The sequence below is a fragment of the Corvus moneduloides genome, chromosome 30 (assembly GCF_009650955.1).
Source record: "Corvus moneduloides isolate bCorMon1 chromosome 30, bCorMon1.pri, whole genome shotgun sequence".
Lineage (NCBI taxonomy): Eukaryota > Metazoa > Chordata > Aves > Passeriformes > Corvidae > Corvus > Corvus moneduloides.
This window is the reverse complement of record NC_045505.1, coordinates 966,192-990,532: the sequence shown is the minus strand read 5'-3', so window position 1 is coordinate 990,532 and position 24,341 is coordinate 966,192. Positions and strand designations below refer to the sequence as shown.

At 71.5% G+C, this 24,341-nt stretch overlaps 2 protein-coding genes across 9 annotated transcripts; one reads left to right on the top strand and one right to left on the bottom strand.

Moving 5' to 3' along the window:
• Nucleotides 1-2,259: 2,259 nt before the first annotated feature.
• On the bottom strand, nucleotides 2,260-14,145 carry B4GALNT1 (beta-1,4-N-acetyl-galactosaminyltransferase 1). 5 transcript variants are annotated; one of them, XM_032093906.1, is made up of 12 exons: nucleotides 13,773-14,144; nucleotides 11,357-11,428; nucleotides 10,664-10,871; nucleotides 9,921-10,103; nucleotides 9,587-9,693; nucleotides 9,241-9,278; nucleotides 8,290-8,470; nucleotides 7,760-7,912; nucleotides 6,738-6,925; nucleotides 5,857-5,997; nucleotides 4,387-4,624; nucleotides 2,260-2,921 (listed from the first exon to the last, which is right to left on the bottom strand). In XM_032093906.1, the coding sequence occupies exons 3-12, from the start codon at nucleotides 10,864-10,866 to the stop codon at nucleotides 2,707-2,709; spliced, it is 1,647 nt and encodes a 548-aa protein (XP_031949797.1). In that variant the 5' UTR covers nucleotides 10,867-10,871; nucleotides 11,357-11,428; nucleotides 13,773-14,144; the 3' UTR covers nucleotides 2,260-2,706. The 5 variants fall into 5 exon arrangements, with proteins under 5 accessions (XP_031949797.1, XP_031949800.1, XP_031949799.1 ...); XM_032093909.1 differs by having other exon boundaries at nucleotides 7,760-7,894; nucleotides 13,773-14,141; XM_032093908.1 differs by lacking the exon at nucleotides 13,773-14,144 and adding an exon at nucleotides 12,569-12,895.
• OS9 (OS9 endoplasmic reticulum lectin) lies at nucleotides 12,910-18,991 on the top strand. 4 transcript variants are annotated; one of them, XM_032093899.1, is made up of 15 exons: nucleotides 12,910-13,089; nucleotides 14,438-14,614; nucleotides 14,715-14,778; nucleotides 14,879-14,955; nucleotides 15,050-15,148; nucleotides 15,236-15,437; nucleotides 16,185-16,301; nucleotides 16,423-16,520; nucleotides 16,627-16,663; nucleotides 16,786-16,874; nucleotides 16,948-16,959; nucleotides 17,161-17,226; nucleotides 17,752-18,196; nucleotides 18,281-18,396; nucleotides 18,760-18,991. In XM_032093899.1, the coding sequence occupies exons 1-15, from the start codon at nucleotides 12,925-12,927 to the stop codon at nucleotides 18,886-18,888; spliced, it is 1,893 nt and encodes a 630-aa protein (XP_031949790.1). In that variant the 5' UTR covers nucleotides 12,910-12,924; the 3' UTR covers nucleotides 18,889-18,991. The 4 variants fall into 4 exon arrangements, with proteins under 4 accessions (XP_031949790.1, XP_031949789.1, XP_031949788.1 ...); XM_032093898.1 differs by having other exon boundaries at nucleotides 16,444-16,520; nucleotides 16,948-17,226; XM_032093897.1 differs by having other exon boundaries at nucleotides 16,948-17,226; nucleotides 18,766-18,991.
• Nucleotides 18,992-24,341: the final 5,350 nt, after the last annotated feature.

The window sequence follows — 24,341 nt, the reverse complement described above, 5'->3', positions numbered from 1 at the left end:
CCACGAAGCCGGGGGACCCCAACCCCAGCTCTGCCATGGCCCTGTCCCTGTGTCCTTGTCCCTGTGGGTCCTTGTCCACCACGTGGCTGTGTCCCTGTCCCTGGCGTGTCCCCGTCCCTGGCATGTCCCTGTCCCTGGTGTGTCCCTGTCCTTGCCACTGCTCTGTCCTTGTCCACCACATGTCCGTGCCCATGTCCACGTCATCTCCTTGTCCCAGGTGTGTCCCATTGTCCTGCTCTGGCCTTGGCCTTGGCCTCGCCATGTCCATGACCCCGGTGTGTCCCTTCCCATGTCCCTGTCCCATGTCCAACCCCTGCCCAGTGTCCCTGCCATGTCCTGTCCCATGTCCCATCAACCCCCATATCCCTGGCATGTCCCTGTCCCGTGTCCTTGTCCCATGTCCCTGTCCTTGCCATCTCCCTGTCCTGTGTCCCTGTCCCTGTCCTTGTCCTGTGTCCCTGTCCCGTGTCCCTGTCCCTGCCATGTCCTTGTCCCGTGTCCCTGTCCCCTGTCCTGTGTCCCTGTCCTTGCCATCTCCCTGTCTCGTGTCCCTGTCCCGTGTCCCTGTCCCTGTCCTGTGTCCCTGTCCTTGCCATCTCCCTGTCTCGTGTCCCTGTCCGTGTCCTTGTCCCATGTCCCTGTCCTTGCCATCTCCCTGTCCTGTGTCCCTGTCCCTGTCCTGTGTCCCTGTCCTTGCCATCTCCCTGTCCCGTGTCCCTGTCCCTGTCCTGTGTCCCTGTCTCGTGTCCCTGTCCCATGTCCCTGTCCCATGTCCCGTGTCCCTGTCCTGTGTCCCTGTCCCTGTTCTGTGTCCCTGTCCCTGCCATGTCCCTGTCCTTGCCATGTCCCTGTCCCATGTCCCTGTCCCATGTCCCGTGTCCCTGTCCCCTGTCCCTGCCATGTCCCTGTCCCGTGTCCCTGTCCTTGTCCCGTGTCCAGCCGGGGCAGGATGGGGCCCTGGTTCGTGCTGGGTGGGGGGAGGGGACTCGAGGAGCGTTCCTGTGGAAAATCCACCCCCCCTTCACCAAAGGCCACGCCCGGGGAGCCACACCCAGAGACCACTGACCACACCCACTGACCACTGACCACACCCACCGGCCACACCCACTGACCACTGACCACACCCACCGGCCACACCCACCGACCACTGACCGCACCCCCAACTGGCCACACCCACCGACCACTGACCACACCCGCCGACCACACCCACAGACCACACCCACCGACCACTGACCACACCCGCCGACCACACCCACAGACCACACCCACCGACCACCGACCACACCCACCGACCACAGATCACACCCACTGACCACACCCACTGACCACCGACCACACCCACTGACCGCACCCATCGACCACACACTGACCACGCCCACTGACCACGCCCTACTGACCACACCCCACGCCCGCTGACCATGCCCACTGGCCCCGCCCCCGGGCCAGCCACGCCCCATGTGGACACTGCAGTGGTCCTGGGCTGGAGGTGCCGGGAGCGCCGGGGAGGGGGAGATCCATGAGGGGCGCTTGGGGGGGCCAAGGAGAGTCTGGGGCTGGTGGGGGGCGAGGAAGGGACTGGGACCCCCATGCCCCACAGGCCCCCTATAGCCCCTCCCACCCCCTATAGCCCCTCCCATCCCCTATAGTCCCCCCCGCACCCCATAGCCACCCGAGTGGGTGGGGCCTGGGCCACCCTCCCCCCACTCCTCTCCTTACTCCCCCCCCCCCCCTCCCCCCCCCAGTTTTTGGAAGAAAGAGGCCGATTTCGGGCTGGTTAAAATCTCACCATCCATTGGGTGGGTAGAAAAGGGCGGGGGGGGGACAGCCCCTCCCCCAGCCCCTCCCCCACCCACCCCGGGGGGTCCGGGGGGTCCCGGGGGGAGGGGCCGAGACTTGGCACAAAAATCCTGGCGGCAGCGCGGGGGAGGGGCTGGACCATAGAAAACGGAGTCGGGGACAACAGGAGGGGGGGGAGGCGGCGCCCGGGGGACCCCGGCACCCGCCCGCGCCCAAAGTACAAAAGAGCTAAAAACACCGCGGGGGGGGGCGGGGGGGCTCCGGGGACCCCGCGGGCCCGGGGTGGCCCTGGGTGGTGGCACTGGGTGGTGGCCCATGGCAGTGGCCCTCGGCGGTGGCCCTGGGGGTGGCCACGGTGGTGGCCCACAGGGGATGGTCCTGGGGGTGGTCCTGCAGGTGGCCAGTGGTGGTGGGCCTCGGGGCACCCCGGGGGGCAGCCGGTGGTGGTGGCCCGTGGGGTGGCCACCCCAGGGGTGCCCCAAGGTTGGTAGCCCTGGTGGTGCCCTGAGGTGGCCAACAATGGTGGCCCTGGCGGTGGCCCACAGGAGGTGGCCCATTGGGGTCAGTGGCCCTGGGGGTGTCCTAGGGGTGCCCCAGGTGTGGCCGGTGCTCCATGGAGTAGCCCACGGTTGTGGTGGCTCTGGGGACACCGTAGGGGTGGCTGGCAGCAGTGACCCTCGAGGTGGCCCGTGGTGACGGCCTGGGGTCAGCAGCCCCGCGAGTGATGTCCATGGGCTGTCCCGTGGTCAGTGACCCTGGGGGTGGTGGCCCTGTGGCACCTCTGTGTCGGCGGCCCCGTGAGCACCCCGGGGGGCGGTAGCCCTGCGTCACCCCAGTGTCAGCGGCCGTGCGGCACCCCAGGGCTGGCCGCTGGTGGCCGGGGCCGGCGGCCGGGGCCGGTGGCCGTGCCTAGTCGCCGGCCATGCACTTGAAGCGGTTCTTGAAGAAGAAGAGGCGCTGCTTGAGGCGCAGGCTGTCGTCCCGCGCCGCCGGGTACCGGTACCGGTTGTACTGGCGCTCGCCCTCCGATCGCCGCCACGGCAGCGCCAGCTTGGACGCGTGGTCCACCACCACATCCTCACACGAGCCCACGTGCAGCACCCCCAGCCCGTCGATGAAGAACTCTGGGGGGTAGAGGGGCACCCCAAAACGGGCTCAGAGCTGCCCTGGGGTCCCTTGGCCTGACTCTGATCCCGTGGGCCCGGCCATGGTGGGGGGACCCTAGCGTCCATCCCACCTCTGATCTCCTGACCCCATCGTGGGGGACCCCAGCACCCCCCCTTATCTCTGACCCCCTGACCCCATTGTGGGGGACCCCAGCATCCCCCCCTTATCTCTCAGCCCATCGTGGGGGACCCCAGCACCCCCCGCTTATCTCTGACCCCCTGACCCCATCGTGGGGGACTCCAGCACCCCCCGCTTATCTCTGACCCCCTGACCCCATCGTGGGGGACCCCAGCACCCCCCCCTTATCTCTGACCCCCTGACCCCATCGTGGGGGACCTCAGCACCCCCCCCTTATCTCTGACCCCCTGACCCCATTGTGGGGGACTCCAGCACCCCCCCTTATCTCTGACCCCCTGACCCCATCGTGGGGGACCTCAGCACCCCCCCCTTATCTCTGACCCCCTGACCCCATCGTGGGGGACCTCAGCACCCCCCCTTATCTCTGACCCCCTGACCCCATCGTGGGGGACCTCAGCACCCCCCCCTTATCTCTGACCCCCTGACCCCATCGTGGGGGACCCCAGCACCCCCCCCTTATCTCTGACCCCCTGACCCCATCGTGGGGGACCCTGCCATCCCCCCCATCCCCCGCTGCAGCCCCAGGGCTCTCCCCAAGTTCTCTACCAGAGAAATTCCCCTTCCCCCCAGGACTTCCCTCATGGTGACCCCCAGGACCCCCCATCAGGACCCCAAGATCCTCCAAGAACTCCCCAGCCCCTCCTGACCCCTCCAGACCCCCCCGGGACCCCCGCCCTGCCCCCTCCCCCACCGTTAGTCACCCCTGCTGCCCCTTGAGGCCCCCAGGCACTCCCAGGACTCCCCGATGCCTCCCAGACCCCCGGGGCCCCCTGGCCCCCCCTTTCTGCTCTCAGGACCCCCCCACCCCCCCTTCCTGGGAACCCCCAGGTGCTCCCACTCCTCTTCCGTATCCTCCTGCAGCTCCTCCCAGCCCCCCCTGAACCCCCATTTAGCCCCCCCACCTCCTTTCCAGGACCCCAGAACACCCCAGAACACCCCAGCAGCCCCCAGGCACCCCCTGCTTCCCCTCCTTGGGACCCTCAGCGCGGCCCCCAGGCCCCCCAGACTCCCTCCAAGGACACCCCCAGAGCCCCCTCCCCAGGGCCCCGTGTCCCCCTCGGGACCCCCACAGACCCTTCCTTCCCTCCCCCCGGCATCCGGGGCCCCCCTAGGCTTCCCGCCCCCCCCCCCCCCCCAGACCCCTCAAGACCCGCAGGGGGACCCCAGGACTCTCCTCTACCTCTCCCCCACGGCATCCCCTCACCCCCCAGATCCCTCAAACCCTGGGACCCCCTTACACTGTCCCCCCCAGGACCCTCCCCCCCAGCGCCCTCCGCCCCTCACCGAGATGAGCCACGCGGCGCAGGCGGGGGTCGAAGCCCACCTGGCGCACCTTGTCGGTGCGGGCCAGGAAGAAGTTGACGACGCCGTCGGTGACGACGCAGGCGGGGAAGCCGGCGAGGCGGTGGTGGAAGCCGGGCCGGGTCCGCAGGCAGTCGCCCCCCGCGCCGCCGCCCCGCACGCTCAGGCGCTGCCGGTACGTGGTGGTGTAGCCCGTGATCTCCCGCACCGCGCCGCCCACCTGCGGGCACAGCGGGGCGCTGGGGGGGCGGCACTGCGACCCCCGGGACCGCCGGCACCGCCTGTCTGTGGCACTGAGACCCCCGGGACCCCCGGCACCGCCTGTCTGTGGCATCGGGACCCCCGGGACCCCCGGCACCGCCTGTCTGTGGCACTGAGACCCCCGGCACCCCCGGCACCGCCTGTCTGCAGCATCGGGATCCCCGGGACCCCCGGCACCTCCTGTCTGTGGCACTGAGACCCCCGGGACCCCCGGCACCGCCTGTCTGTGGCATGGGGACCCCCGGGACCCCCGGCACCGCCTGTCTGCAGCATCGGGACCCCCGGGCCCCTCGGCACCTCCTGTCTGTGGCACTGAGACCCCCGGGACCCCCGGCACCGCCTGTCTGTGGCATCGGGACCCCCAGGACCGCCGGCACCGCCTGTCTGTGGCACTGCGACCCCCGGGACCGCCGGCACCGCCTGTCTGCAGCATCGGGACCCCCGGGACCCCCGGCACCTCCTGTCTGTGGCACTGAGACCCCCGGGACCCCCGGCACCGCCTGTCTGTGGCACTGAGACCCCCGGGACCCCCGGCACCGCCTGTCTGTGGCATCGGGACCCCCGGGCCCCTCGGCACCTCCTGTCTGTGGCATCGGGACCCCCGGGACCCCCGGCACCGCCCACCTGCGGGACGGGTGGGACGGGACGGGGCCGCCGCACTGGGGCTGTGCCAGCACCTGGGCACCAGGATCCCCTGAAACCCCCCGAGACCCCCGCGCCCCCCAGCATCGCCCACTTGGGCACAGGAACTGCTGCAGCGGGGCTGCACCGAGACCAGAACATCCCCAGGGATTCCCAGCGTCACCCACCCGCGACCCCCGGGACCCCCAGCATCGCCCCCCGCGGGCACTGCAGGGCGTGGGGGGCACCCGGACCCCCATTCCCACACCACGGGGACCCACTGTGCCCTGTGCCAGCTCCAGGCTGGTTCTGTCCAGCACTGGAACTGGGCATGGGAACGGGGACCACCCTCCCCAGACCACGGGGATGCACTGGCCATCCCCTGCCCCCCCGTGTGCCCTGCTGGTGCCCCCAGTACCCCCCACGACCCCTCCCCCAGTCCCCGCACCACGTCCAGGATGGTTCTGTCCAGCACTGGGCACTGGAACCGGGACCACCCTCCCCACACCACAGGGACCTGCTGGCCAAGCCCCCCACCCCCGTGCCCCCTGTGCCCCCCGTGCCCCGCACCAGGTCCAGGCTGGTTCTCTCCAGCACGTCCACCAGCTTCTCCAGCCGCGTGCGGGGGGTGAAGATGAAGTCGTCGTCCACCCACAGCACGTACTTGGTTGTCACCTGCGACACCGCCAGGTTCCTCCCGGCGAACCAGCCCTGTGGGGACACCCCACCGGACCCTCGGACACCCCACCGACACCCCACAGGTGCCCACGGATGCGTCCCCTGAGCCCCGTGGCCCTGACAGACCCCCACGTCCCCCATCCCCGGGGACCAACAGCTCTTCCAGGCGTCTTATCCCCCTTCTCTGGGACCCCACAGACCTGACAGACACCCCCCCACCCCCAATGCCCCCCATCCTCCGGAGACCTCAAGCCGTGCCCCCCCCCCCCATGAGCCCCCCGGACTCCTCACTTTGTCAGACCCTCACATGTCCCCTCTCTCTCTGGTCCCACTGCCCTGACAGAGGTCCCATGTCCCCCTTCCCCCTTGTCCCCCATCCCCAGGGACCCATCACCTTGCCAGCCCCACCCATGCCCCCCCATCCCCGGGGGTCTCCAGCCCTGCCAGCCCCACCCATGCCCCCCCATCCCCGGGGGTCTCCAGCCCTGCCAGCCCCACCCATGTCCCCCATCCCCGGGGGTCTCCAGCCCTGCCAGCCCCTCCCCCGTCGCCTCTCCCACCCAGGGAACCACAGCCTCCTCAGACCCCCCGTGTCCCCCCACTCCGGGCTCCCACCACGCTGCCAAACCTCCATGCCCCCCCTTTTTGGCGACCTCAGCTCCTGTCAGCCCCTCCCAGTGTTCCCCTCCCTGCAGTCCCACAGCCCCACGCCCCCTCCCTGGGGACCCACCCACGGCCCTGTGACCGCCCCGTGTGCCCCCCAGCAGCCCCACCTTGCCGAAGGGCATGAGGTAGTGCTCCAGGTGGGGCCCGGACAGGGGCTCGGGGCGCTGGCTGTCGTCGGCCACCACGATGGTGACGGAAGGGTAGAAGCGGCGGATGCTGGCGATGAGCCCCCGCAGTTTGTCGTAGCGCAGGAACGTCTTGGTGGCCACTGTCACCAGCGCCGAGATGTTGTACCCTGGGGGTGGGGGAGGAACCTGCGTTGGGAGCGCTGGGAGAACTGGGAGCTGTGGGAGCCTGTACTGGGGGTGCTGGGGTCATGCTGGGAGGGCTGGGCACCCATCCGTACTGGGAGCACTGGGAACCTGTGCTGGAAGCCCACTCTGGGAGTGCTGGACACTCCAGTACTGGTCACCTGAGCACTGGGAAGCCACACTGGGAGCACTGGGCACCCCAGTACTGGGAAGGCACCGGCACTGGGAGCACTGAACATCCACATTGGGAGGGTTGGGCATCCGTACTGGGAGCACTGGGACTCTGTCACAGGGAACACTTGGAAGGCTGGGTCACTGGTACTGGCAGAACCAGCAGTGTCCAGCACTGGGAGTCCGGCACTGGGGGCACTGGGATTCTGCTACTGAGGGAACTGGGACTCTGGCACTGGGAGCACTGGGGGCACTGGGATTCTGCTACTGGGGGAACTGGGAGTCTGGCACTGGGAGGACTGGGGGCACTGGGATTCTGCTACTGGGGGAACTGGGAGTCTGGCACTGGGGGCACTGGGATTCTGCTGCTGGGGGAACTGGGATTCTTGCACTGGGAGCACTGGGAGCACTGGGATTCTGGCCCTAGGGGCACTGGTTCTCTGGCATTGGGAGCACTGAGATTCTTGCACTGGGGGCACTGGGAGCACTGGGAACTCTGAACACCCACACGGGGAGCGCTGGAACTCTGTCCCAAGGAGCGGGGATGGGAACACTGGGGGCACTGGGAACACTGGGAGCACTGGGAGCACCACGAGCGCTGCGGCCATGGCGAGGGCTGGTTTCGGGGTGCAGGGCCCCGTGCTCACCCCCGTCCCCGCTGCTGTCACTGTCGCTGTCGCCGTCGCCGTCGCCGGGGGTTCCCGGGCCGTACAGGCGGGGCGTGGGCGGGTGCCGGATGCGGATGGCGAAGGCGGCAGAGTGGCCGTCGGTGGAGAACTGCACTGCAGGGCGAGGGGGGGCTGGGGGCGCGGGGGGCGACACGGGGGGCGCGGAGGGGTAACGGGGGGCCGGGGGGAGGCTGGAACTCCCGGGGTGCGGGGGTCACTGGAGGGAACAACGGGGGGGTACCACGGGTGCTGGGTGTCCCTGTGGGCATTGGGGATCCAGGGAGTGCCGGGGATCCGGGGGCAGCTGGCAATCCAGGGCAACCAGGGGGGCTCGGGGGTCCTGGGAGTCTCTGGGGGTCCCGTGGGTCAACCGCGGTCCCGGGGGGCACTGGGGTTCCCAGGCACGCCGCGGGTCTGGGGGTGCCGGGGGTCCCAGGGCTCTGGGAATCAGCACCCCCTCCCCCCCCAGAGCCGCTCCCGGCACCCGGCGCGGCTCCCCCCGTACCCACCGATGTCGGCGGTGTCGGGGTGGAACTGGGTGTTGGTGTAGGTGACGAACTGCAGCTGCCGGTTCAGGTGGTCCAGGTGGGCGGCAGCCAAGGACAGGTGCGGCTGCCCCTCCCCCCGCAGCGCCACGCCCTCCACCTCGGCCGCCACCGCCAGCGTTCCCAGCGAGGCCGTCAGGTTCACCTGGGGGCGGCACGTCACGGGGGGAACCCGGGGGGGGCACGGCAGGGACCCCCACACCGGGCGGGCCGCACACGGGGGTGGGGGGAGCGCGCCGAGCCCACCCCGGCCCCTCCCGCCCCAGGCCACTCCACTGCCCCGCCCATAAACCGGACAGACCCCGCCCACAAACCGGACAAACCCCGCCCACACACCGGACAGAGCCCGCCCATAAACCGGACAGACTCCGCCCATAAACCGGACAGACTCCGCCCACAAACCGGAGAGACTCCGCCCACAAACCGGAGAGACTCCGCCCACGCACCGGACAGAGCCCGCCCATAAACCGGACAGACCCCGCCCATAAACCGGACAGACCCCGCCCACAAACCGGACAAACCCCGCCCACAAACCGGACAGACCCCGCCCATAAACCGGACAGACTCCGCCCACAAACCGGACAGACTCCGCCCATAAACCGGACAGACCCCGCCCACAAACCGGACAAACCCCGCCCACAAACCGGACAAACCCCGCCCACACACCGGACAAACCCCGCCCACAAACCGGACAGACCTCGCCCACAAACCGGACAGACCCCGCCCACAAACCGGACAAACCCCGCCCACACACCGGACAAACCCCGCCCACAAACCGGACAGACCTCGCCCACAAACCGGACAGACCCCGCCCACAAACCGGACAGACCCCGCTCATTCTGTCCGAGCCACGCCCCGGTCACGCCCCCTCCCAGCCCCTCCCAGCCCCTCCCCCTGCCCCGCCCTCGCCCTCACCTGGTACCTGTTCCTGGCCGGCGCCTGCAGGCTGAGCCCTGGGGGCCGCGACACGGGGGTGAGGCGGGCCGGGGGGCACAGAGACCCCCGGAGGGACCCCCTGCCCCCCCTCTCACCCCAGAGACATCCGGGGGTGCCCCCTGCCCATGGACCCCCATCCCCGTGCCCCCCCCCGATCCTGTGCCTCCGCCCCTTGCTCGCCCCCCGCTGCCCCACACCTCCATGTTTACCCCATTCTGTGCCCTCCCCCGTGCCCCCCATATGCGTTCCCCTCCTTCACCCGGTGCCCCCCACACCCGTGCCCCAACCGTGCCCCCGATCCCGTGCTCCCCCCGCGCCCCCTCACCGGGCACCAGCACCGTCTGCAGCGGCCGCACCTCCACCCCCTGCGCCGGGTACTCCAGAGGGGAGTTGGCCGGGACGATGAGCAGGCGGTCGGCGGGGGTCTGCACCCTGCGGGGGGGGCACCGGAGGGTCAGCCGGGGGTCCCTGGGGAGTCCCACACTGCCCCGGGAGGTCATCACCCTGCAGGACTGGTCAGTCCGGGGCTCACACCCCGCACCCGGCCACGAGGGTCCCAACCCCCCCCAGGCTGAACCCGGGGTCCCGTCCTGCCCCGAGGTGCCCTGGGGGTGCCCCCTCCCCCGCACCGGAGCCCCGGGGGTCCCTCCCGCACTCACCGGTTCCGGTAATTGCGGTACTCGCGCTCCCGCAGCCGCAGCTGCCGCGGCCGCTCCCCGGGGGCGAAGGCGCTGGCGAAGTCGAGCCCCCCCGGGCCGGGCCCGAAGAGCCGCCGCCGCAGCGGCAGCGCCAGCCCCGCCTCCGCCTCCGCCTCGCACGAGCACCCGTTCCTGGGCAGCAGCCTGTCGCGACAGGGCCGCTGTCACCGACACCAGCGGCACCTGCACCACCGCAGCCGGGGACGGACACGGGGACCCGCGAGCGGCACCGCCCTGGCACCACCCTGACACCTCCCGTCGCTGCCTGTCCCCGCGTGGCACCGCCCTGGCACCTCCTGCCACCTTCCAGACACCGCCTGCCGCCACCCAGCACAGCCCTGACCCCACCCTGGCACCGCCTGCAGCCCCCTTTGCCATCCCTCTGCGACCACCCCATCACCCCTCCCCAGGTGCCCCCAACACCCACCCCCACTTTTGGGTGCCCCAACCCACGGGTGCCCCTGCCTCGGGAGCCACAGCCGCATCCTGGGGTGTCCTCAGCCCTGAGTAACCCCATTCTTGGGTGTCCTCACCCTGCGGTGCCCCAGCCCCGGGGTTCCCAGGCCCCAACACCCCGTGGGTGTCCCCCCTGAAGACACCCTCGCCCTTGGGTACCCCCATCCTCAGGTAGCCCCACCCCACAGGTGCCTCCCCCACGGTGCCCCCCGCCATCCGCCCCGGGTACCCCGGTGCCCCGTCCTTACTCCATGACTTCCTCCTTGAGGCGGAAGGGTACGTGGGGGTAGGCGCGGGCGGGGGGGGGCAGAGGGGGTGGCAGCCGCTCGGGGGGGGGGCGACGCAGGTCCACACTGGGGGGGCCCTTGGGTGCCCACAGGTGCAGGTACAGCGCGGCCAGCGAGGCCGAGGCCACCAGCAGCAGGCACAGCGCCCGCTGCGCCCCCCGCATCCTGCCTGGTGGGGGACACTGTCACCCCCGTGCCCCTCCGTGCCCCCCGGTGCCCCCCAGTGCGACCCGACCCCTCCCAGTGGCCCCCAGTGCCCAGCGAGGCCGAGGCCGAGGGCTGCAGCGCCCAGTGGCTTCCAGTGTAACCCAGCGTCCCCAGTGCGCCCCGATGCCTCCCAGTGCTCCCAGCACCCCCAGAGTGCGACCCAGTACAAACCAGAGCCCCCAGTGCCTCCTGCTGCCACCCAGCACCCCCGGCGCGAACCAGCGCCCGCAGCACCTCCCAGTGACACCCAGTGCAAACCAGTGCCGCCAGTGCAGCGCACCATCACTCCGTCCCTCCGCTGCCTCCCAGTGTCTCCCAGCGCTCCCATCTCCCAGTATCCCGGTTCAACCCAGCGCTCTGTCCAGTGCCCTCCCAGTTGCCCCGTGGCACCCCCTCCATCCCGCTCCCCAGCGCTCCCAGCGCTCCCAGTGCTCCCCTTGCCCTCACCTCGGGGTGGGCGCGGGTCCCAGCGGGGGGGGCTCAGCCCTCACTCATGGCTCTGCCCCCCGCAGCACCGGCCTGGGGACATGGGGACAGTGTCAGGGGCGGGAGGGACCCGCACCCCCAGTGTCCCCCGCCGTCCTTCCCCCCCCGGCTCCCCCAGTCCCCCGGGATGTGGCTGCAGCCGGGGGACGCCCCCCGGGGGCTCCCCCCGAGGATGAGGGGCTCAGGCAATGGCAGGGCTGGGGGGAGACGTCACGTCGGGAGGGGCTGGGGGTGTTTGGGGGGCACGAGGGGGGGCAGGGAGGGGCCTGGGCGATGCTGGGGGGAGGCTCGGGGGGCTGGGAGGGGCGGGAGGCCCGGGGGATGCGGAGGGAGGGGGGCTGGGAGTGTCCGGGGGGCTGGGAGGGGGGGGCGGGGGGGGCAGGGGGGGACCGGAGGGTTTCGGGGGGGCCCGGCGGCCTGGGGGGTGCCGCGGGATGTGGGGCGTTGGGGATGTGTGGGGAGCGAGGCGGCGATGCCGCAGCCGTGGGGCAGCGGCAGGTGCCATCCCTTGTCGCGACACGCCGCGATAGAGCGGCCCCGGCCCTACCTGGCTCCGCTGGCGGGTCCCGGCGCTCCGCGGCCGCGAGCGGCACCGGCACCGGAGCGGGCGGCGAGGGCGCCCCCGGCGGCCCCGGTGTGGAACGGCACCGCCGCAGCCCCGGGAGGGGCGGGGGGGGGAGGCTGCGGGGGGAAAGGCGGGGGGGGGGGGGTGCGAAAAGCGGGGAGGGGGCGGCGGCGGCGGCGGCGGCGGCTGTCACCGCGGCCTCGGGCCTGCCGGGGGTCGGGCCTGTGGCGGGGGGAGAAGGATCAGCCCCCCCGGTGCCGCTGCCACAGGCCGCGCGTTGTGCCCACGCGTGGGGCGCACAACGGCCCCATTGAGCGGGGGGGGCGGGGGGGCTCTGCCTGTACCGGGAGGGGGCGGGGGCTCGGAGCGCTGCGGAGCCGGGGGGGGCCGGGGAGATTCGGGGGGTGGGGGTTGGCAGGCGGTTGGAGGAACGCTGGGGGGTCCTTGGGGGGGACTGGGGGGTCCTGGGGGGCGCTGGGGGGGGGTGGGCGCGGCCAGGGGGAGGTCGGGGGCGCCGAGGGGCAGCAGGGGCTGGTGGGGATGGGGGCAGGGAGGGTGCTGGGGGCGGCCCGCGTGTGCGCGCCCGGGGTCCCAGGCGCGCCCCTCACCCTGGGCTGGGGCCGGGTCCCCCCTCCCGGCTCCGGTAATCACGTGACCCGCCCCCCGGGATGCTCTGTGCCCTCCGCCAATCAGCGCGCGCGGATCGCCTGCATCCCGCTCAGCCAATGGGAGCCTCCGGGCGCTCCGGCCAATCGCCGCGGCCCCGCGCCTCGCGACCGCCTCGCGACCACCTCGCGACCGCGGCCTCACACCCGGCGGCGTCATCGCCGCCCACCGACCAATCAGAGCCGCGCTCGCCGTTGACGGGCAGGAGCGTGGACCAATCACAGCCCGGAGTGGTGGGGCTGGGGCGGGCGCGGGGAGGCGCGGGCGGAAGCGGAAGCGGCGGCGGCGGCGGGGGAAGATGGCGGCGCGGCGGGGCCCGGGGCCGGTGGCGGCGCTGGCGCTGCTGGCGCTGCTCGGCCCGGGGTGGCCCCTGCGCGGGGCCCGCGCCGCGCTCAACCTGCAGGAGCTCAGCGAGCTCAAGTACGGCCTCGAGATCCTGGCCGAGCCCGTGCTGGCCGGGCAGGTGCGCCGCGGCACCGGGGCCAACGGCTGGGCGGGGGGGAGGCGGGCAGCGTCCTTGGGGCCCTACCGGGACCGGCACACCGGCCACAGCGCTGCCGAAGAGGGGAGAACCGGCTGAGGGTCAGGAATGCCGCCCGCGGGGTCCTGCGGGGATCGGGAGCTCCCGTCCGAGGACGTTCCGGGCCCGGGGCACCGGCTGGGGGTCCTGCTGGGGCCGGGACAGCGGTCAGGGGCTGTGCAGGGCCCGGGGCACCGGCTGGGGGTCCTGCTGGGGCCGGGACAGCGGTCAGGGGCTGTGCAGGGCCCGGGGCACCGGCTGGGGGTCCTGCTGGGGCCGGGACAGCGGTCAGGGGCTGTGCAGGGCCCGGGGCACCGGCTGGGGGTCCTGCTGGGGCCGGGACAGCGGTCAGGGGCTGTGCAGGGCCCGGGGCACCGGCTGGGGGCTGCCGGGCAGTGGAACACGGCCAGGGGTCCCTAGAGGGGCCGGGGGCACCTGTTCGGGACGGGTCGGAGGCGCCGGGTCAGGGTCAGGGGCGCTGCCCGGACTGGTACCGGGGTGAGGGCACCGGTCCAAGCGGGTCCTGGGTGGTCGCAGCCCGGGCTGGGGCTCGGGGCCCGGGGCGCTCCCGGGGGGAAGAGCCTGGCCGGGAGTCACCGGATCCGGGGGCACGCGGGGGTCCGTACCTCTCTGGTCGAGCAGCTCCGCAGGGGCAGCCCGGGGGTCCCGGGGGTGACAGCGACCCCCTCTCACCCCACCGGAGCTCGCGGGGCCGCACTCGTGCTGCTGGCGGATGTCCGTGGGTGGGTGCCCGGGCTGTGGCTCTGGCGGTGCCAGGGGAGGGGAGGGGAGGGGACTGTTCCTCCCACTTCGTGTTTTCGAGTTTCCCAGTTTGAGAGGGGAGTGGCACACCCCGCGGGCACCCGCTGCCGCGTTTTGCTGCCTGGGACGGCCCTGAACTCCCTGAGCTGTGGGGCAGGAGCTGCCGAGCAACCCCTGAGGGTTGGAGGGGTCGTCCGGAGCCCCCTGCAGCTGCTGGGGGCAGTGCCAGGCCTGTCCCCGTCCCCCCCCCGTGTGCCCTGGGCTGTGACAGGGACAGGGGTGAAGGCCACGCTGAGGGAAGGCTGCGGAGTGCCCTGGCCCCGTGGAGGACAGGCTGTGGGGTCGGTCACATCCCGCCCAGGGGAGTCTGTGGGGTCACTTGGGGGGGCTGCGGGGCGCTGGAGGGTACTGAGGGCTCCCAAGGGGGGCAGAGTTCAGGATCCTGGGGGGTCGGAGGTGTCCTGAAAGGGGCTGTGGGGTCCCGGGGGGAGTGCCCAGGGCTCTGACAGCCCCGGTGGCCCCTCCCCAGCACCAGGCCGAGGACGTGGTGACGGTGGCCTCACGGTTCAAGCAGCGCTACGAGTGCCGCCTGCCCCCCGCGGCCGTGGGACCCCCGCCCGGCCCCCCGCGGGACCCCCGGCTCTACAACGGCTCCGGCGTGGCCGAGCTGCTGCGGCCCATGGGGACAGCGCCCTGTCTGCTCAAGGTGGGGCCTGGGGGGTGACAGGGGGGCACCCCCAGCCTCACCTGGGGGCTCCAGGGCACCCCCAGCCCCCAGCCTCACCTGGGGGCTCCGCTCTTCCCAGACCAAGGACTGGTGGACGTACGAGTTCTGCTATGGGAGGCACATCCAGCAGTACCACCTGGAAGGTGACAGTGGGGACAGGGGGAGGGACAGAGTGGCCTTGATGACTCCTCCACCCCCCCAGCACCACCCAATACCTGCCCTCTGTGTGCCCCGTCCCCACAGAGTCGGAGATCAAGGGTGACATCCTCGTCCTGGGCTACTACCAGTCCGCCTTTGACTGGGACGACGAGGCAGCCAAGGTGCGTGTCCCCCCCGGCCGTGGGGCCAGCGGGCGGGTGGCAGGGACGGGGCTGTCCCCGTGCCCACCCCGCGGCCCCCCCCCGTCCCCCCCAGGCCTCCAAGCAGCACCAGCTGCGGCGCTACCACAGCCAGAGCTACGTGAACGGCTCCCGCTGCGACCTCACCGGCCGCGCACGCGAGGCCGAGGTCCGGGTAAGCGCAGGGGACACCTTGGGGCACGGGTGGCACTGGGTGGCAGCGGGGGGATGGCAGGGCGTCACCCGAGGGCCGTGCCCGCAGTTCCTGTGCGAGGAGGGCGCCGGGGACTACATCGCCCGCGTGGACGAGCCGCAGTCGTGCTCCTACGTGCTGACGGTGCACACGACGCGCATCTGCCACCACCCCTTCCTGCGGCCGTCCCCGGGGCTGGCACCGCAGCCCATCCGCTGCCAGCCCGCCCTCTCGCCCGCCCAGTACGTCCAGTACGTGCGCGCCCAAGTCTGTGAGTACTGGGGACCCCCGGCCTGGGTGTGGGGCCGTGGTGTGGGGCTGGCGCTGTCCCCTCCATCCCGAGGCTGACACTGACCCCTGGTGCGGGGCTGGCACTGACCCCTGGTGTGGGGCTGGCGCTGTCCCCTCCATCCCGAGGCTGGCACTGACCCCTGGTGTGGGGCTGGCGCTGTCCCCTCCATCCCAAGGCTGGCACTGACCCCTAGTGCGGGGCTGGCACTGTCCTTTCCAGCCTGGCGCTATCCCCTCTTTCTCAGGCTGCCACTGTCCCCTCCAGCTCCAGCCTGGCCCTGTCCCCTCCATCTCGAGCGTGGCACTGTCCCCTCCAGCCTGGCCCTGTCCCCTCATCCCCTAGCTGGCTTTGACCCGTCCATCCCGAGGCCAGCACTCTCCCTTCCCGCTGGGACTGGCACTGTTCTCTCCAGCCTGCCCTTGTCCCCTCCATCCCGGGGCTGGCACTGTCACCTTGCTGGCCCTGTCCCCTCTGCCCTGGGGCTGGCACCGGGACTGGCCCTGTCCCTTCTGTCCCAGGGCTGGCCTTGTCCCCTCTGACACCGGGCTGACACGGTCCCCTGCAGTGTGGAGTTGGGCCTGTCCCCCCACGGCTGTGCTGTCCCTGTCCCTGTCCCCCCACAGCCATGCTGTCACTGTCCCTGTCCCCATCCCCCCACGGCCGTGCTGTCCCTGTCCCCGTCCCCCCACGGCTGTGCTGTCACTGTCCCTGTCCCTGTGTCCCCAGCTGACACCAAGAGGAAGGTGGAGGAGATCTCGGAGGAGCTGCGGAGCCTGGACACGCGGCTGTGGAGTGACAGGGACAGCGAGTCCCCCTCGCAGAGCCCTGAGGGCGCCCAGGACGGTATGGCCCCTGTCCCCAGCTCGCAGTGACAGCACAGCCTGTGTCCCCCCCTCCTGCTGGGGCCCCTGGCCTGACTGTGGGCTTGAAGCTCCCAGTGCCAGCCATGTTCCCCCTGTGGCAGCTGTGTCCTCCCCTGTGCCAGGGAACCAGCCTGACCCAGCCAAGGATGTGACAGGTGGGGAGCCAGTCGCAGCCAGTGACCAGCGGGACAGCACCAGGGTGAGCCCCAGTGGCCCTGGGGACATGCTGGGGGTCTTGGAGTGGGTTGGGGTCGCTTTGGAGAGGGGTTTGGGGTCCTGCTCCATCCCCTGTCTCCTCCCCGCAGGAGCCGTCCCCGAGGGCAGCTGGTGGTCGGGCAGCTGGTGAGTCCCAGGGTGTCCCCCTCATGTCACCTCCGTGCCCAGCCTGTGCCCCCTGTGCCCCCCCTGTGCCTCCCCTGCACCTCCCCACCGCTCCCACCCACCTGCTCTGGGTCCCCTCGTAGATCCACGGAAGAAAATCCACTTCAAGGTTATCCGGAGCCCCGGGGACCTGCTGCAGTTCATCGAGGAGCTGAAGGAGACCACCAGGAAGGTGGGGACCCCCCCGTGCCCCTCAGGCCTCTCCGTGCCTCAGCTTCCCCCTGAGCCCCTTCCCACTGCCTCAGGCCAAGGAGAAGGTGAGCAAGGAGGAGGAGGAGGCAGCAGCAAAAGCTCCCCCAGCCCCCCCCAGCCCTGTGGAGCCCCCCAGCCCCGAGGCCCCGCCTGGCCCCGAGGCCCCCCCCGCGGGGGAGGAGGAGGAGGAGGAGGAGGAGGAGGAGGAGGAGGAGGAGGAGGCGGGGCCGCTGCTGGCGGGGCTGGAGCTGCTGCCACGGGAGCAGGTGGCGAGGCTGAAGGAGGAAGTGAAGAGCCAGATGGAGCAGGAGTTCGACAGCATCATCAGCGAGGTGGGGACCCCCTGAGTGAGCCGGGGACCCCTGGCCAGGCTGGGACCCCCACAGGGGCACTGGGACCCCCTGGCTGGGCTGGTACCCCCTGAGTGAGCTGGGGACCCCTGGCCGAGCTGGGACCCCCACAGGGGCCCTGGGACCCCTCTGGCTGGACTCTGTAGCCACACTTGGGGGCCCCCTGGCAGGGGTGGGACCCTCTGGCCGAGCTGGGGCCCCCCAGGCTGCACTGGGGCCTCCAGTTGGGTTGGCTCCCCCCAGCAGCACTGGGGATCCCCTGGTTGCTGCAGGGACACGCTGTCCACACCAGGGAACCCCTGTCCCTGCTGTCACCCCCCCGACCATGCTGGGACCCCCTCCCAACTATGCTGGGGACCCCCTGACTGCCCTGGGACTCCCCTGGCGGTTCCAGGGCTGCCCAGCACAGATTGGGACAGGCTGGGGATAACCTCTCTGGGCCGGGGAGCCCCCAGCTACTCTGGGTACCCGCTGACCCGGGGAACCCCGCCTTGAACCCTCCCGCAGGTGGAGGATGAGTTGGAGACCGAGGGGCTGAAGGGGGAGTTCGACCGGACCCGCGCGACCCGGACCCTGGCATCCACCCTGACCCGGCTGATGGACCGGCTGGACAGGGCTGAGCCCCGCCACGACCCCCCCGAGCCCCGCCGCGACCCTCCCGGGCCTCCCCCCGGTCCCGGGGGGCACAGAGAGGAGGAGGAGGAGGAGGAAGAGGAGGAGGGGGCAGCCGCGAGGAAGGGCGGGCCCCGGCTCCCCGACGGGCGGGTGCGGGTGCGGATGGGCAGGGCTGGGAACCGCGACGCTCCGCAGGACCGGGAGCCTTCCCAGGGGAAGCAGGAGCCCCCCCGGGAGGATCAGGAGCCCCCCCGGGAAAAGCAGAGCCCCCCGCAGCTACCGCAGGTGGAGAACGAGGTGCGGGAGCTGCTGGCCAAGGAAGGGCTGCGGGCTGAAGGTAGGGAGGGGTCGGGCTGGGGGAGGCAGCTGGGGGGGAGCCCCCCCGCCCCCCAAATCAACCCCCCGGGCCCCCCCTCCCCAGGGAAGATCGAGATCAAGATCGTGACGGCGTCGTCGGGGGGCGAGGAGGAGGAGGCGGCGCAGTGGCTGTCGGAGGAGGATTCCCGGAGCCTGAAGGAGATTTTCCTCAGCATCCTGGTGGGGGGGGGGGGGGGGGGGGCACGGCGGGGGCACCGAGGGGCCGGGGAGGGCACCGAGGGGTGCGGGGGGACAACTGAGGCTCAGGAGGAGGGGAGCTTTTGATGTTGGGGGAAACCAGGGACACAGCGGGGGATGTGTTGGGGGGGGAAACTGAGGCACAGGGGGTGGAACTGAGGCATGGCAGGGCTGGGGAATGTGGGGGGCTGAGGGATTGGGGGGGAAACTGAGGCACGGGGCGGGGAAACACACGGAGGTGGCGGGGCTGGGGGCAGGAGACAGGCTCGGGGTGGAGCCGAGGAGGGAAAAGCGGGGTACGGGGGACAGTGGGGTGAAGGGGGGCTCCGATCTGCTCCCCCCCAGGTGCAGGGCACGGAGGAGGCGCAGAAGGAGCGGCGGCGGCAGCAGGCGCTGGAGGACAATTACCGCTTCGTGTGGGGGGGCCGCGACGAGCCTCCCCCGCCCGCCGACTCTGAGGACCAAGACTTCTGATCCCCCAAATTCTGATCCCCCGACTCCTGAACGTCCCCCCACAATCGTGGCTCCCCCCTCATGCCGTGGGAGTGGGCAGGGGACGCCCCGAGGACACTGCTGACCCCCGCCCTCTTTAGGGGGAGGTCACTGTGTCCCCCCCCCGGGGACCCTGCCCTGCTTGGGGGAGGTGACCGTGACCCCCCGGGGGGACCCTGCCCTGACACCGGGCCCGTTTGTGACGTGGATGACCTGGGGGGGGTGGGGAGGGGGAAGAATGGCCGTGATTTAGGGGTGGGAGGGTTGGGGGGGGGAAGGGGCTGTAATTGGGTGGGGGGTCCTGCTGCCACTGGAGCCATTGGTGCTCCCCCCGTGCGGGGGGGTTCGCTCTCTCATAATGAGATGTAACGAAGTCGTCCGGCCTCTCTGCCCCCCCCCCCCCTTTTTATCAATAAACCGAGGTCACCCCAGGCTGTGTCTGTGTGTCCCCGCTGTCCCCCGCCCCGTCACCCCCTGTCCCGGGGTCCTCATCCCCCCCCCGGCCCCGCCCGCGGGGTCCCGGGGATCCCCTCCCCAAAATTGTCCGGCGGGTGGGGTCGGGGTGGGGTCGGGAGCAGCCAATCAGAACCAGGGCGTGGTCAGGGGCTCGCCTGGGCTCGGCCAATGGGAGCGCGGGGGGCGGGGCACACGGGGACCACCGGGACCCCCGAACGGACCGGGACCACCGCAAGCCTCGGGGACAGCGGTGCCACCGGGACCCCCGGCACTGACGGGACCCCCAGGAACCCACGGAGGCACCGGGACCCCCGGAGCCACCGGTACCGATGGGACCCAGCAGGGCCCCCAGATTAAGCAGAGCCAGCGGGACCCCCAAACCAAGCAGGACCCAGGGACCGACAGAGTCCTCGGGACCCCCGGACTGAGCCGGGACCCCCAACCCTCGCCACCAGGTGAGGCTGCACCACACCCCCCCCCATGGTACCTCGTGTCCCCCCCATCCCGACCCCCACTCACCCCCACTGTCCCTGCGCCCCACAAGGGGCTGGCGATAATCCGGGGCTCGGGGGCGAAGCTGCCCCTGTCCCCCCTTAACCGAAAGCGGGGGGATCTGTGCCGCCCACCCTGAGCCCCCAGGCACCCCTCGGATCCGGGGTGCCCAGCGTGGGGTGCCACTACTGTCCCGTGGGTGTCACCCCCCCCCCCCCGTGGGTCCTGTCCCCCACCCCAGGGCGTTCACCCCCTTCCATAGGTGCCATCAACCCCCAGGAATGTCACCCGCCTCTCTGGGTGTCACTCCCTGTGGCTCCTGTCCCTCATGGGTCCTGTCCCCCACCTCCCCTGGGCTTTACCCCGGGGCAGATCGAGCTGTAGCAGATGAGGGGTGACACGGGGGGAGTCCCCACTGACCCCCACATACCCGAGCCAGGTGTCCCCGTGCCACTCCTGAGCCTTGGCAGAGCCCGTGGCTGCCCTTCCACGGGGGCATCTTGGTGGATTTCATCACCACCTTCCTCCTCCTGCACGGCCTCCTGCTGCCCCAGCCTGTGCCCACGCCCAGCCGGGACCCCCAGGAGGCCAAAGACCCCCCCCGGGCCATCCTCATCCCCTGCCCCATCGGACTCTGCAGGTGGGCGCCGCTGCCGTGGCGGGTGGCACTGGGTGGGGACACGGGGGACTGAGTGTGGGGGGCCTCACTCCCTCGGGCTGCTCCACGCCCTGCTCGTGGCAGCGTGGGGACATCGGGGGTCTCCACTCCGTGGTCAGTGCGGCCCCTTCTCCCCAGGCGAGGCCGCGGGGGTGGCCCGAGGGCTGTTCCAGCGGGTCCGGGCTCTGCGCTGGGTGGTGGCGGCACCGCAGAACCCGGAGCCCACGGCCCGGCATGTGCAGGACACGCTGCAACGTGGCCCCGTTCGACACCCGGAGCCTGCCCCCGACACCCCGAGCCTTCCCCCGACACCCCGAGCCTTCCCCCGACACCCCGAGCCTGCCCCCGACACCCCGAGCCTGCTCCCGACACCCCGAGCCTGCCCCCCACTCCCCGGCCGTAGGGCTGGAGGTGCCTGAGGGCCGGGGGCAGTTCTACCACAAAACCACCCGCGCCCCCCGGTACGGGCACCGGCACCACCGCAGCCCCCGGCTGCTTCCTCGAGGCCCACGATGACACCTTGGTGCTGCTGGGCAACCTGCGCTGGCTGCTGGCCGCCCCCCTGGCCCACCAGCCCCTCTACTTCAGGAAGAGCTTCCAGCCCTTCACGCACCGGGGCTACGTGAGCGGGGGGCTGGCTACGCGCTCAGCCAGGGGGCCCTGGGCCACATGGCCCCAGCCCTCGCCCGCGGCACCTGTGGCCACCGCGGCCCCGAGGAGTCCTGGAGCGGCTGGGGGTGGCTGTGGGGGATTTGTGGGACATGTAGGGCCGGGAGACCTTCCACCCGTTCCTGCCCGAGATCCACCTCACCCACCGCATCACCCGGGGCTTCTGGTACCAGCGGTACTGCTGGTACCCCGCGGTGGAGGTGGGTCACCGCCCAGTCATGGGGTCACCCTGTCTCTGTCCGGCCCGGGTAGGGGCAGCTGGTGGGGTTGTTGTGCCCCCCCACACGTGGTTATGCCCCCCCCATGCATGGCCAGAACCCCCCCATGTGTATCCTCAGTAGCCCCACCTGTGGCCACGGTCTCCCTGTGAGTGGCCACCGCTCTCCTTGCGTGTCACCATCCCCCACTGCCCCACACACAACCATGGACCACTTGTGCGGCTGTGCTGTCCCCATGTGCATGGTCATGACCCCCCTCGCGTGGCCGTGACACCCTCGCGGTGCAGCCACAGTGTCACCCCCATGCCTGGCTGTCATGTCTTGCCAACACGGCCGTGGCATCGCCCCCCAAATCCCCGTGAGGTCCCCAGCCACGGCCAGGATGTTCCCACACCGTGTGGCTACGCACCCTCTGTGTGCGGCCAGTGCATCCCCCACAAGTGACCGCCGTGTCCTCCCTCACGTGTGGCCGCAGGCTCCCCGTGTGTGACCACGGTGGCCTCGGTGTTCCACGCACAGCTGTGACCCCACTCCCACGGCCGTGGTTCCCCACATGTTCCCCCCACGTGTGACTGTGGTTCCTCACACGACTCTGCCCAAAACCCAACCACGGCCCCCACCCTGTGCCTGCCCCACTGCCCCCCCGCCGTTCCTGTCCCCACGGCCGGACAGAGGCCCTGGTGACCAGGGACAACCTCCAGCTCCCCTTGCCCATCCTGCCCTGTGGCACCACCAATGGGGTAGGGGGGTACCGGGTGCCCAGCGCCTCCCCCCAGCCCCCCCCGTCCCCCCAGGGTCCCCAGAGCAGCTCAGACCTGGCCGTGTCCTTCGGCTACGTGGCCGGAGGGGAGATGAACGTGCTGGAGCTCCTGGGCCAGCGCCTGCACCCCTACGGCTGCAGGCCCCGCTACCGGCCCCCCCGACCCCCCCCGCGGCCCCCAACGCCACCTGGACCCCCCCGGACCCCAATGCCACCCGGAGCCACCTGGGACCCCAAGAACCCAACGCCCCCAAGCCCTGCCCCTCCCCTTCCCGGACCCCCCTGCGCTGAGGGTGGCCCCAGATTTGGGGGTTTCCTACAGTAGGGTGCACCCGGGGGAGGGGAGGTCCCCATCACCCCGTTCCTGCCCCGGGACCCCAAATGCCCTGAGCCCTCCCTGTGTCCTCTGCCCACCCCGACACCCCCGCGGGCGGACTCGCGTGGCCCTAATTAGTGGCTGTTAATGAGCTTTGCGGGGATTGGATGGCCCTGTTCCGGGGGTGCCGGGGGCGCGGCACCGCGGGACGGGGGCCCGGGGGCTTTGGGGGGGCCCGGGGAGGGATCAGAGGGGTCTCAGCGGGAAACGGAGCTGGGGGAGGATGGAACACGTCCCATCGCCACGGGGGGTGGGCAGCGCTCGCAGGGGGGCTGTGGGTGATGGGACCCCAAGGCGGGGGCAGCTCAAGGCCTCTCTGTGGGGATGGTCCCCTCCTATCCCTTCCTGGCCCCTGTCCCCACCTCTGTGTCTGAGGTGGCCGTGACCCCACTCTCCGTGTGGCCGTGCTGGCCCCCCATGTGTGGCCATGCCCCCCCTCAGGGTGTCCCCCCACGGTGACGGTGGCCCCCCCACGTCCGTGTTGTCCCCATGACACCCCACGTTGCCCCCCCCGCCCCGCAGTGACCACAGCGTGCTCCCACGCGTGGCCGTGACCCTGTGGCACCCCCCCCCCTCCACGGGCTCTGCCCTCCCTGAGTCACGTCCCCCTCTGGTTCCCTGGAACCCCCAAAAGTGATTGCCCCAATTCCTGGGCGCGGTCGGTGCCCACAGAGGGGGAATTTTGGGTCGGGGACAGTGTCTCACGTCCCCAGGCAGACTCTCGTGGCCGTAATTAGTCACTATTAATGAGCTTTGCGGGGATATGATGGCCTTGATCCCGGGGGGCGGGGCCGCAAAGCGGCGCTGGGGGCTTTGGGGGGGCCGGTGGGGCCCGGGGGTCTCAGCAGGACGCGGGCGGGGCGAGGCGGGGAAAGGCTGGGGGGGTCTGTGTGTGTCGGGACCCCACGGTGAGGGGAGAGCCGGGGACAGGGGGACAGTGTCTGAGCTGGGGACACCTGTGGGGCTGTCCGGGTGGTGATGGGAGCACAGCGCTGGGGACGAGGAGGCGACAACGAGCGCGGGGGTCGCTCCAGGCCGGGGACAGGTGCAGGGCGGGATGGGCGGGTTTGGTGCCCGCGTGTCCCTGACTCGCTCGGGTTTGGTGCCCGTGTGTCCCTGACCCGCTCCTTGTCCGACCCCACAACACCCCCGACCCCTCCCCGCGTGTCCCCTCCGCATCTTCGGACATCGGACGTCGCTGTCCAGCGGCTCCGGCCGGGCGGTGCTGGCTCCACCCAGTTCCGCAGGCCACGCCCACCCAGGGGTGCACACCCCGCTAAGCCCCGCCCACTGTCCGCTCTGTGCAAGCCACACCCACCTGATTTGCATCACAGTCCCGCCCATCGAGCAAGACCCGCCCCTTTTGTCGCCTATTTGTTTGTTTTAGCCACGCCCCCTTGTTTGCATATGAATATCCGCGCATCAGGTCACCCCAGCACCGCCCATCTGACCACGCCCATCTTATTAATATTCAAAACACATCGCAACGAGACCATGCCCACTCAGTTGCTACCCCGGCCCCGGCCCCGCCCCCGCCGGTCAGGTCCGGTCGGTTCCGGTCGGTTCCGGTCGGGTCTGGTCGGGTCCTGTCGGTCCCGGTCGGTCCGGTCGGTGCAGGGCAGTCGGTGACCAGCCGGGCACGGGGCGGGACACCGGCTCCTCCCCGGTGCCGCTCGGTGTCCCCCGGTGCCCCGCAATGTCCCCAGTGCCCTCCAATGCCCCGGTGACTCCCCAGTGCAGGACAGTGCCGCCAGTTCCGCCAGTTCCGCCAGTGCCCTCCCAGCCGTGCGCGGAGGCCGGATCCCG

Excerpts from the sequence above, each read along its gene's own strand:
- B4GALNT1 (XM_032093906.1), bottom strand. The coding sequence starts at position 10,866 with ATGCGGGGGGCGCAGCGGGCGCTGTGCCTGCTGCTGGTGGCCTCGGCC. Across the intron at positions 7,913-8,289 it reads CCCCGACACCGCCGACATCG|CCCCCCCTCGCCCTGCAGTG; the intron begins GTGGGTACGGGG and ends CCGCGCCCCCAG. Across the intron at positions 2,922-4,386 it reads GCGCCGCGTGGCTCATCTCG|AGTTCTTCATCGACGGGCTG; the intron begins GTGAGGGGCGGA and ends TCTACCCCCCAG.
- OS9 (XM_032093896.1), top strand. The coding sequence starts at position 12,925 with ATGGCGGCGCGGCGGGGCCCGGGGCCGGTGGCGGCGCTGGCGCTGCTG. Across the intron at positions 14,779-14,878 it reads CCAGCAGTACCACCTGGAAG|AGTCGGAGATCAAGGGTGAC; the intron begins GTGACAGTGGGG and ends CCGTCCCCACAG. Across the intron at positions 18,397-18,759 it reads AGATTTTCCTCAGCATCCTG|GTGCAGGGCACGGAGGAGGC; the intron begins GTGGGGGGGGGG and ends GCTCCCCCCCAG.